The 12,842-nt window shown below is 49.3% G+C and overlaps 1 protein-coding gene across 2 annotated transcripts in view; it reads left to right on the forward strand.

Annotated features, from left to right (window-relative positions):
- Nucleotides 1–12,842, forward strand: part of LOC119450793 (protein SPT2 homolog) — a 52,953-nt gene that overhangs the window by 13,445 nt on the left and 26,666 nt on the right. Inside the window, exons 5-7 of one of the 2 annotated variants that reach the window (XM_037714292.2) lie at nucleotides 3,468–3,740; nucleotides 5,981–6,430; nucleotides 11,526–11,801. In XM_037714292.2, the coding sequence (XP_037570220.1) occupies nucleotides 3,468–3,740; nucleotides 5,981–6,430; nucleotides 11,526–11,801 (999 nt within the window). The remainder of the gene's footprint in view (nucleotides 1–3,467; nucleotides 3,741–5,980; nucleotides 6,431–11,525; nucleotides 11,802–12,842) is intronic. The other variant, XM_049666245.1, reaches the window with a different exon arrangement.

A 12,842-nucleotide genomic window follows, 5' to 3' on the forward strand; every position in this document is an offset into this window, starting at 1 on the left:
GTATCTTGAAAGCGATCTGTGTTGGGGCAGAGTTTAGCAGTGTAGGTGCGTCGGTGGCTCGTAGCTTTCTGCGTGCTGTGTGTTCTCGGCGCTCAGTTTGCGTTGAAGCGATAGACAACAGCACGAAGATCACTTCGCTCGCTTCTTCAGCGGCGCTTCCACACGCCGCCAGCGTTTGACAGCGCATGTCCGCACTCATCGAGTCTGATGTGCCACAGCGTGTACCAGCGCGTCGGCAACATCAGCTGGAAAAGGAGAGAGTGCCGGCTTGGCGGGCTAGGCCAGCTGCGGCAAGCGGCAGGATCAGATTTGAATGAAGGGAGGGGGAAAGGTCACGCCCGCGGCGGCAAGATCGCCGGGTCGAGGGATGCAGGGCCGCCTCGCATACGCACGCACGCACACGTGCGCTCGCTTCGCATTCCATCGTGGGGGAGAAGGTGCTTCCGGTTGCTGCTCGCGCATAAATGACAAAATTTGGGGCGAAATCGCTAGATGGTCAGAGGGGAAAATTCGTTATATCGAGGGGGTCTCCCGTGGCCACTTCGTTACGTAGAGGTCTCAAATACATGTGCTTCTATGGAGTAACAGTGGGGAATCGAAAAACTTCGTTATATGCAGGAATTCATTATATGGAGGTTCGTTATAAGCAGGTTTAACTGTAGTAACATTTAACAGCAAAGCTGTTTTAATTAAACAGTGGAGTTTCGCAACCGTTTACTTGTTGCAGAGGTTGGTGTCAGGGATGCAGCATCACTAAGAGCAAGCACCAGAGCAGTGCAATGCACAGCTGGACAGCGGTGTCAGTAGAACTGGCACAGGGTACAAGAACATGGAACGTATCTAGAGGAAAGCAGAGAAGTACTTAACTTGGATATGGTGAAGTGCTTGAAAAGAGTCGGCTGTAGTGTAGGAATTGCGCTGAATATAGTGAGGCATTTGCAAAGTTATGGGTAGATTTTGGGCAAGCCAGACACCTATGACTTCCGAAAGGTGTCATAGCTTTGCTGACGTACGTGTTGCTTGGATTGACGAGCATCTGCGAAGGGTATTTTGACATGTTGGAGCGAGCTTTCAGGGCCGGTATTTTGTAACGATGCGTTATGCTTTATTCTATACTAGTCTTATAATCCACCGCTCACGGCCGGTTGTTCCCGTTGATAACGTGAGCAGATCGTCGCTCTCACCCACTGACCATGCGCAAAATGCACGTAAAAGGCATTAGCATCGGAAAGGCATCGCTACGAAATACCGGCCCAGTTGTTGATAGCTCAGCAAACCAATCACTCATTACCATACTAAATAACTTTTTTTTACTCAAGTAACATTTCTTTTTGTTCAAGTTTACTTTTCATGGGTAGAAATGAAGGTGGACAAGTTCTCATTTTCCTTGATGTGGAATGGTGATGGGCCTTTGTGGGATTGGTATTATTAGGCTTCTGCGAATATCAATTGTATGGTTTAAAGCGAAGTCTAGGCGAACTGTAATTAGTTTCAAATAATTTCCAAGTGAATAGTTTGAATAATTGTCAAATTGACATTAGAGCCAGATATTATATACAGCCGTTGGGAATGCATAATGTCTTTGAATAATCGAGCAGGTGCAGAAATCAGTAGACGGCTGTAAGCAAATGTCTTTGCCATGCTTTATGGGCTATGAGCTATGTGATGCAATATGATCACCAAAACAAAGCTGTCGATAATACATTTTAAAATTTACCATATTCTCGCACATATCACATGCGCCAAAAATTTTTTAATTTAGCAGTAAAAATCTAGTTGAGGTGGGACTTCATACCTTGAATTTCGCCTCAAGGTGGAGTTTCACGGCAATGCGGCCCGTGATGCCATGAAACCACCTTTAGGGCAAAGTTCTCCACCATCAACATTGCTGATAAAGTGGGGAACAGAGTTCATCTTTGAATAAGTGACGTGGAGGATTCATGCATCTGCGAATGCACACAAAGGTTTGGATGTTGTATTATGCAGCTATTTCCGTAGGTTATGTCCATGCATTTTTAAAGATTTCCGAGGTGTTGTCTTTGGGTGTGCGGCTTATACCTGCAAAAAGACATGTATTCGTTCATTTCGAATAGTGAAATTTGAGCCGAAGTAAGTATCGAATACAGTTACACCTGGATATAATGAAATTGACAAATTCCCGGAAAACTTCATTATAAAGAGGATTTTGTTATATGCAGGTTCGGCACGAAAATTCTAAAAAGAAACGCGCACTGTATTTACTCGATTCTTACCGCTTACCGATGGCATCATAGCGTCGTATAAGGCCTGTTTATAGTCCGACGGTATCGGCGCGCGGGCCAGCGTCGTTTGCGGCCAGTCACGCCGGTTGCGCTGCGCCAGCCGAAACCCCATCTCCTCTATACTCAGACGCGCGCGCCGTCGGCTGTTATCTTAAGAGCATGCGCAGAACGATCCCAAGCCAGTGCGCCGCTTTTGAATGGCTGTCTGCGACCGTCGGCAAAGCGGCGTGGGCGCCTTTATTTCTTCGCTCGAAATGGCATTGTTGGTCGGCGCAGTCGGCGCGACCAATGCGCGAATGGGTCAGAAGCCAATTCGGCGCCGGGCGCGTCGGCAACCGCCGGTTAGGTTGGCTGCGCCGGTGCGCTCGACTATAGAGGAGGTCGTTTTCGCCAACGTGACGTAGCATGTGTCCGCCCGCGTTATGTCGGACTATAAACGGTCCTATAGTGTCACCTAGTGTCAGGTTAGTGAAGTGAAGCGCAGAGACTTGCGCAGTAACCAAAAAGTGGCGCTGCCAGCGCGTTGAAAAAAAAAGAATGTTTTTTTTTCTTCGGCAACATCAACTGGAAAAGGAGAGTGCCGGCTTAGCGGGCTAGGCCAGCTGCAGCAAGCGGCTGGATCAGGTTTGAATGAAGGGAGGGGGAAAGGTCACGCCCGCGGCGGCAAGATCGCCGGGTAGAGGGATGCAGACCCGCCTCGCACACGCACGCACACCTGTGCTCGCTCTCGCCTCGCAGTCGCCATGAATTCGAGCGCGCCAAGCGCGACAACGCCGCTTCGCATTCCGTCGCGGCAGAGAAGGTGCTTCTGGTTGCTGCTCGTGCAAAAATGACAAAATTTGGGGCGAAATCTGTGGGTTGTCGGCGGGGAAAATTCGTTATTTCGAGGGGGTCTCCCGCTGCCACTTTGTTACGAAGAGGTCTCAAATGCTTCTATGGAGTAACGGCAGGGAATAGAAAAACTTCGTTATATCCAGGAATTCGTTATATGGAGGTTCGTTATAAGCAGGTTTAACTGTAGCTTATATTCGGTTGAATATTAGAAAATATCGAACATTTGCACCAACCTAACTGATACCAATTTTGGTTGAGCTGCAGCAGCTACGTTTACATTGTAGTGCCCTGTGTCACTGTTGCACATTGCGAAAAGAGCAACCTGGGCACGGGCAGTATTTCAAGCTGGAGGTTGCTGGTTTTTCCCTGCAGAAGCAGGAACCGCCAGAACGCAAGCCACGCAAGCGCAAGTACGAGCTGTACACGGGCGAGCAATCGGACGAGGAGAAGAAGAAGCCGCCGCCGCCCAAGCCAGCCCCACGGCCCGCCCCCATCGTGGACTACCACACGCTACTCCAGCTGGCCAACGCGAAGCAGCACGAGCCGGTCGTCATCGAGCGACTGGCACCCAACCGTTCTGACGAGTCGCGGCCGCTCACCAAGCAGGAGAAGGAGCGACGCCTCGAGGAGGAGCTGCACCGAAAGGTGCTCACGCATTCAGAGTTATAGAAATACCGACTGCTGGACTGATTACTAACAAGGGCAGAACAAGGAATGTAGCTGAAGCCAACATTTCAGCAAACAGACTTGTCTCCAGGGCAGTTGCTGCCCTTGGCGAAACGGCTTCTGCGACACTCCTTGTTCTGCCACTGTTGATCTCTTCAAGCTGCCATCTTCCTGTGAACTGCTGTCTTGCTTTTGACTGTTAGGCTAGTTGTTCTTGCATTCTAGCTGTGGTAACATAGTGCAAAGTGGCAGACAGACACCAACGCAAAATAGAAGAGGACAAACGCTACTTGGAACTACTACTGGGCCTCGAGCCACCACCGAGCCTGAAGTGAAGTGAGGTGAATGCTCTTTGGACAGTTGGACAGCACACCGAGTGTCAGTTGTAAGCTTACTTAATTTATATTGCGCACAGCCGACACCTCTTTCTAGCTTTAAAAAGCGTAAAACACACGTCTTTTCAAGCTTTAATTGCATGGGCAGCGATAACACGTACATTGTGATCTTCACGCCCAACCCCATAAAAAAAAAAAAAAGGAAGGAAAGCACAGCAGCAATAACAGCTGTGTTGCATGTCGTCTGCCTTGCATCCGCTGCCAAAAATAGTGTACATACTTGCATGATGAGTGCAATTTTTTCTTACAATACCAAAGCAACGTTGGGGGGGGGGGGGGGGGTGCAATTATTATGCGGAGTAAATTTTATGGGGACTTTTTTCAAAACAGCCAAAATTGAAAAATAAGGCGGTAATTATTTTAAAAATGCATTAGATAACTTACTTACCTTTGTAGTAAAAATACACATATACTATTGACAAACTGTAACAGCGTTTTTATTGCAGTTTACTGCACATTGGAACCACCAGACATGTCACCCAGGTTGCTGGCGCACTTCATCCGCATCCTGGTTCCACAACAGCTCGTCCTTGGGAGACGCTTCCGGCCGTCTTTTCGGCATCTGTTGATTTGACAAGCACGCTTTGTGCATCTCTTTCCTCAACCGTCCTGCTCATTGCCATGTCAAAGTGTATCAGCGGCTGATCAGCATTTCTGTTTTGTGAGCAGATAAATTCTGTCCCGAGCCGGCATATAACTCGACTTAGGGGCCTGCACGCGGTAAGAACCAAAGACAAGCAGAAAAGCGAGCAGCAGACGCATGAATTCTATACCACACTGAACTGTGCCCACTACGGCGACCAAGTGCCAGCTGCCCCTTGTTCACTTGGACTCTCTTGCGCGCTGCGCGCGCGCACTCTGCTATTATGTCAGAGTAAAGCTCGTAAAATTCGGAAAGTTGCTGTTGCAGATGGTAGTTGCATTTTTTTTTTTCTTTTTCTCTCGAGTCTGCGAGGTTCCTTTGTGCCGGCACTGGCGGCAAGCATGCAGTAAGAGAAGGCCGAGCGTTATCGCAGTTGCACTTTCCTTCAAGTCCCAAGTTACCGTGATAATGTGCAGCCTGTTCTTACTGCATGCATGCTGCCAGTGTTCTCTCATCATGGCTCTGCCGTCAGCTTCTCAGTCATCAAGCCCGCCGCCCCTGCCGGTGTGCTACCACGGCATGTTTGCCACTAGCATAGATGTGCACCCTACATAAGTTAGCTGTAGAATTTCGTTTGCATGATCTCGACGTTTTTCACGTGGCATTATTAAGTATTTCCATCACAGCAATTGGCATCGAAATGAAGTGTGCTTGCTCTAAACACACTTGCGAGAGTAAAAGATGCTAATCTCTCCAAAAAACTACAATACAGCCGTTAGATTGTGGGACTGCACTGTAGCAAAGTTGGGGGTGTGTTTGTTATGCAAGTGTGTTCATTGCGTGAGTATTACGGTTGTTGGTGTGTGAGGCTGCGGCTGGTGCGGTAACGAACTTACGGAGACGAATAAAATATTAAATGCTCTGCTGTTTGGGTTTTCACTGCCGGTGCAGCATTGTCGAGTCTTATAGTAAGCAAATGTATAATAAAGACAACACGCATAACCCGTGTTGCAAGGTCCCTTTAATGTTTTAGTGAGATACCTTTAGAATGCCCTAAAGCACTCTACTTTTGGAACGGATGCTTTGGCTAGCGCTGGCACTTCAGTCCTTGTTCAGGATTTTATGAACAGAGTTTAAGCTCGCTGAATTTGCATTTTTCTTTTTTTATTGAGTCTCCATCAGCTGGTCCAGGAGACGGCACCAGTAGGTTGAGCCATTTGTGAATTGGCTTTGTGACGCAGGGCGTCAAGTTGCCATCCAAGTTCCCGCCCGCCAAGCGGAAAGATGGGACGGACAAAAAGGCACCAACTCCAGCAGTCAACGGCAAGCGCCCGGCAGTCCCCGACAAGGCACAGAAGTCCGAGCGCGGCGAGCGTCACACGGAGGAGCGGCATAAGCCGGAGCGGGGCGAACGTCACACGGAGGAGCGGCATAAGCTGGAGCGGGGCGAACGTCACACGGAGGAGCGGCAAAAGCCGGAGCGGAGTGAGCGTCACACGGAGGAGCGGCTGAAGTTGGAGCGCAGGGAGCGCCTCATGGAGGAGCGGCAGAAGTCCGAGCGCGAGCGTCTCATGGAGGAGCGGCAACGGCTAATGGAGGAGGAAGAGCGTGAGCTGCAGGAGATGGAGCAGCGACTGGCCGAGCGACGAAAGGAGATCGCCCGCAAGCAGCAAGAGCTTGAGGAGAAGGAGGTGGGTAACATGCGTTTGCTTTTGCAGTTCAGTATAAGAGTTTTATTGGTGCAAGGGCTAGTGCACTGGAACCATCACACTGGGTTGAACTTCTAAGGCGATGGGTTTTAAATTATGTAAGAGAGAGAGGATAAAAGAAATAGAGGCACACCTTCTCTATGTGCTGCGTAGTTGCAAGGTTGCTTGTTTTTTTTTCCATAAACCCCATTCATCTGGTCACTCGTGATGGCCACTGCTGAGGACAGCTTCCCTACACCTTGTGGGCTGTGCGCTATCATCGTGAGCCCACAACCTTTTTATGAGATGGTTGTAGAAAGGGGCTTGTAAAATTGAAGCTCATGTAAAATCGTGTGCAACTTCAGAGAAATAGCAAGCTGTGGCAGTATGGGTAATCTACTGAGCAGAAGAAACCAAAACTGGCACAATTGGAGAATTGAGTCCGCAGCAGAGGCTGCAAATACGAAGCCCACACTTAATCATTCCTGCAGTGATTGAATGATTGCACGGCCAGGTTTCTCTTGAAATCCACGGTTTTGAGTGAGCATATGTGTACTACAGTTGAGCCTCAGCATAAGGAAAGGATGAGGTTAATATTTTTCAATTGTCAAGCTGGGCATTTTCTATGACTAAGTTTCACAACCTGTAACTTTGCTTCTAAAGGCCTAAAACAACGATTCGTAGCTTACAACAGACTTTGAACATTCAGAATCGATCGCGTGTGCTGTATGTTGCTGCGCAAGTTGCTGTCAATTAGCTAATTAGGCCCTAAACAGGGGTGCAGCAGCTGCGCCAATTGCGCCATTTTGATACAATTTCGTATTTTTGCACCGAGCTGCATCAAAACCGCGATATACGTTGAAATTGCGCCACGCTGCTCCAAAACGCCGAACCGGCCACGAAATTTTTCGGTTACGCTAGTTTTAGCGGGAAATAAAGGCCGCGTTGGCAACTTGCAGCTTGACACGCCATTACAGTACCAGTAGTGCAGACGAGATCCAAACTGGAGTGCCCAGACGAGACGTTGGCATGTTTGTTGCTGGGCGCTGAAGAATATCTTCTCTGCTGGTTGCAATGCGGCATGTTGTATGTGCAGTAAAATCTCGCGGAGACGCGGAGTGCACGTTCCTTGCAGTAACGAAAGCAGTTCGCCATTGCCGGTTGACTCAAGATCTTCGCCGTATCTGTGCACGCGGTCACGAGCGGAGCAGGTACGAATACTCCACGGCAAGGGTTCTCAAGCATGTTTGTTCCGGGGAACCCTGCTAAGGTCCATGAAGCGCCAAGGAACTCCCCCCCCCCCCCCCCCCGAATTAACCGAATTAAAATGTCCTAATTAAACTAATGTCAAATTATCTAGAGTATCAAGAAAACAATAAATGAATGCTGAATACGTCAATACGCTTTTATTTACTGAATGAATCAGAAAATCTTGTTTCTATTTTGCACAAAAGCAGTGAGGCAGCTGAAATTCTTGTCATCTCATGACTGATTAGGGGGGGGCTAGCAGCAGGCGAAGGCTTCGCAACATCCTTTGCAGCGCGCGTCTTCATCTGCAGACACGCTTTTCACTACCGCGCGCACATCCGGTTATTTTTTTGCTAGGGAGCTGGTCGCCAACAAATTGTCCGTCCATCGCGCTGAGTCAAAGCGCAACTACTGCTTGCCGCAACCGCTGCTGACGAAACCGCGGCCGTTATCGACACGATCATGGACGGTGACCTTGCAGTTCAGAAGGCCGGCGTCCCCCGCACGCACCAAGTCAAAATGAAACTACCATTTGCTGCAACAAGTATGGACGAATCCGCAGTCGCTATCGACGCGATCATGGATGGCGACTACGCAGTTATGAAGGCACGCAGCCGACGCGCGCACCGAGTCGAAACGAAACTACTGTTTGCCGCAACCGCTACGGACGAGACTGTGGTGGCTATCAACACGATCACAGATGGCGACTACGCACTTATGGAAGCATGCGGCTAGCCGCCAACGCAGTGTTCCGCGCGGCGACTAACGCAACAATAAGGGCATTGAGGGCACAAATAAGCACAAAGCATTCCGGCGTTGCTGTCAGTCACGTATCGCGTACGATTGCCGCTGAGGACCATGGCGATGCAGACTGCGCCACTTTGTTTTTGGACGCTAGCACCGTTTTTGCTCTTTCGCGGCGCGCATTTGTGGTGCTCCGCGCATTATTTTTTTTTTATTCCTCCGACGTATACGTCAGTGCGCACGCTATCGGCACCTACCCTATCTACAAACGGGAGAAATGCGCATGTTGGTAAGTTACGGCCTCCGAGATGCAAGTGCGAAAACTTAGGCGCGCTGCCCGTTTTCGAAGGTTGGGTGGCTACAAGCTGCTTGCGGATTTATTGCGCAGTTCACGCACTGCCGTTACGCGCTGTGATGTGCTTTTTGACACTCGGGCATGGGTAATGGAAGTTCTGTGGAATCGAGCACACCTCTTGTTCGCTGTTTTAGCCACATAATTGGCGAGTGCGGGACCACGGAAAATTTATCAAGCGTGAGAACGAGAAGTCACGGAAGCAAAGGTGCCACGTAATCACTCGTTTCACCCGCCAAAACTACAATCCAATTATGAGGCACACCGTAGCTAAGGGCTCCAGATTAATTTTGACCACTTAGGGTTCCCAATGTACGGGACATAGGCATTTTTGCATTTCGCCCCCATCGAAATGTGGCTGCCGCAGCGAGAATTTGATCCCAAGTCCTCTGGCTTAGCAGTGCAACACCGAAGCCACTAGGCCACTACGGCAAGTGGCCAGAAAGTATGATGGCACAAACCACGGTGCGCCAGGAAATTATTTTGTGGCAATACCAATCCCAACAAGCTTCCCCCCCAAAAAAATTGCTAGCTCTCCCGCAATCGAGAGTAGACGTAAGCATGAAATGGCTACCACATGGCGTCTTTTGCTGCCTGTGGTGTCACCGCCTTCAACCGCTTTTCTTCCAACAGTGCAGCACGCTCTCCGTCTCTCGCTACTTTTTCTTCTTGTCGCGGACCGCTCACAATTCACAGATCGCTGGCGCTCAATAAAGCACATAAGCGCAATAAAGCACTCTGTCTGCCTTTTGAACGTCGCTATTGAAAATGACAAATAAAACTTCAGCATACTAGAAGTTACAGCTTGAATGATATTGTGAACAAACATTAGGAAGAAATCGGAAGCAATATTTTTTGTAACTTGTTTGGCAAGTATCTTGCATATGCTTGACTGGTTGCTTGGATGATCTCATTTTGTTCTCGCAACGATGTATGCTTAACTTTTGACTGGTTGCCCGGATGATCTCGTTTGAGTGCCCGGGTAATGGCTCTGGCTTTTGGCTCAAGGTCACTTGAAGGTCACCGACAACGGGAGCTAAAAGCATTTTATGCTTAATATCAACTGTGACTACAACCTCAGAGGCGACCAACGCATCTGTGTTCCATGTTGATACTGCACGGAGTTACCACAGCCCGGCTGCAGCTGACAAAATGCGCACGTGGGGAAAGGGGTGGGGCTCCTTTTCAGATAATTATTTTCTGATATACAGTAGAACCCCGCTGATACGTTTTTCACGGGACCGTAAAAAAAAAAAACGTAAGAGCCGGGAAACGCAAGAGCCAGGAAACAGGAAAAATTGAGAAATGGGAGTAGTGTTGAACTGCACACAATATTATTTTAATTCTTACGTGCGACAAAAAGTAATTTCGCCCGACAGCCGAAGTATCGATTGCGATGAGCTATACAAAGTAAGAATAGTAGTTTTATCGTCTGTATAAACTTGTAAACATTCGGTTATCAACTAATTAACAAACATGGTGTCAGCGCCCACAGGCAAACATGAACACATCACACTCGATGAGCGCGGACACGCGCAGTTAAGCGCCGCTGCAGAAGCGAGCGAAGTGACCTTGGTGCTGTTGTCTATCGCTTCAACCCAAACTGAGCGCCGAGAACACGCAGCACGCACAAAGCCACGAGCCGCTGACACACCTACACTGCGTAGAATCTGCCCCCACGCAGATCGCTTTCAAGATACGGCCCGCGGGGGATAGCGGGCAGCGTTGTGCTCTGGCATCATACTTGCGCGGGACCGCGCGCCCCGCGCGCGCGTCGCCGCGCAGTATGATGCCAGAGCACAACGCTGCCCGCTATCCCCCCCTCCCCCCCTCGCTGGTGCCTCGCACTTCCTCCCTGCTTTTCTATCGCGCGCGAGACGCGGTCGTCGGCTCCCCTCGCAAGCTTTCACTCGCACATTCAGCATACGGCCGCGCGGCTTCCCTCGCACGCTTTCACTCGCACATACAGCATACGGCGCGCGGCGACGTATGCTGTATGTGCGAGTGAAAGCGTGCGAGGGGAGCCGACGACTGCGTCTCGCGTGCGAAAGAAAGCATACGGTGCGCGGCGACGGCGTTATCGCCCTTGGACTTTATACGGAACATCTATGAGCCAAAACCAATTTTAGGGCCGCAACGCGTCATAGACATCATCTTTAGATAGCAAAAGCGGATATCAAAGGCCATACTTTTGCTGGCGGAAACCGAAAATACGTAATAAATGTCGCCCCCAGCACTTTGGGCGGCCAATGCCATCGTCAAGCAACCAAGCCAAGCGACATGAAAAGTCAAAATGGCCACTCGGGCCGGCGCGGTGTGGCAGTTCGCAACGTATGATGCGGGAACGGTCCCACAGTTGCGACGTAACAGCGGGGTTACCATTGCATTGGGTTCTATGGGAGCTGTGCCGGGACCGGCCGAAAACGACGTAACAGCCGGGAAAACGCAGCGCCCGGGAACGTAACAGCGGGGTTCTACTGTATTTAGGCCCAAATTTATGCGGGTATGGCCCTTACAAAAAATACACATTATCTCTTTATAATCTTTTCGTCCCTTAGAACCTCTTTTCACTGCATAGGGCAGCTAACCAGAAGTGCTTCTGATTGACCTCCCCAGCATTCCTCCCCCTTTCTCTCCATATTGCCAGATTTTTCTCTGCTGCTGTGTCTGACTGGCACTTCTCATAATTGTAGATAGTGTGTTTGCCACGTTCAGTGAAAACATTTCCAGCACACTTCTTCCTAACATTTTCAGGCGAGAGCGTCCGCCGCAAAGCGACCGCCCGAGAAGACAGCCCCACCGAAGAAGCCCTCCAGCCAGCCAGCAGGGCGCCCCATTTCCAGTGGGGGAGAGAGGAGAGACCGAGAGGGTGCACCACCCTCGGTCAAGAAGCCATCTGGGAGCAGCATGGCCAACGACCGAAGACCAAAAGTCTCGTCCGAGGCATCTGCGCACAATCGACCGTCGTCTTCATTGCTTTCCAAAAAGCCATCATTGTCTTCATCATCATCATCTAGAGATGCACTGAAGGTAAGAATGCAACCCACAATGTGCTCTTTCGTACTGTGCTCTAATAGCCAAGCCAAGCCGAAGATGCCCTTGCATCCCAGTTTACCCATTGTAGTGCTTCTGGGTGTTACTCCTTCTGCAGTTAATCAACTAATGGCTGAAACACCTTTGTAGTGCTCTTTAGAGGACTCTTAAAACAACCCAAATTGTGAGGTTACATTCAGTATAGCCGCGGGAATCTTTCCGAAGTGTTAAGCAATAATCGAGGTCCGGGCAAATCAGATGTTGAGAGGTAATGCAAAAAGGAGGTAAGCAGAGCTTTCACACAGCAGCAGTTCTCATCTAAAAAGCTGTGGATCTACATACGCCATGTCCAGCATCTCCATCCTCATTTTTCTTTTTTTGCTATGCTACGCACAGGCAACAAGAGCACGAACTGGAAAAAGCACAGAACCATGTGAGGACCACGAAACGGTGATATGGCCAAACAGGTGACGGGATTGCCATGAGCTTCTTAAAAAGTGTAAATTAGGTGCGCTTTAGTATCAGATTTATTGAAAATTGTGCTGGCTCCACAGCTCCATCGAACGCCATGGATTTTAGCTTAGCAAGCCGTAGAGCCACTTCAGGATGTGCACTTGTTCGGTCTCCAAAGGGCAGCGATTGTTGCATCACAAGACACAGAATAAGTGCCCAAATTAAGGGGGGACGAGAGGATCAAGACCAACTTTGTTAATTTTTGGCGCAGAACGCTGAAATTTGTTATATACAGCCGAGTCCGTTTATAACGAACTACAGTCGAATCCTCCTACAACGAACTTTGCTCCAACGAAATTTGAGCCACAACGAAGATTTTTCGATTCCCCGTCAGCTGCCCATAGAAAGTAATACAAAAAAAAAGTATCTTCATAACGAAGGCGTTTCGTTCTCGAACTTTTCGAAAACAAAACTGCGACTAAATTGAAATTGGAACTGCCAAGTTGTCAAATTAGAAGGCCCTTCCAAAGCTGTGACGATTGTATGTCTGCTTGATCGAGGTTTTCGCAAACGAAATCAAGTTGA

This window comes from Dermacentor silvarum, chromosome 4 (assembly GCF_013339745.2).
Source record: "Dermacentor silvarum isolate Dsil-2018 chromosome 4, BIME_Dsil_1.4, whole genome shotgun sequence".
Classification (NCBI taxonomy): Eukaryota; Metazoa; Arthropoda; class Arachnida; order Ixodida; family Ixodidae; genus Dermacentor; species Dermacentor silvarum.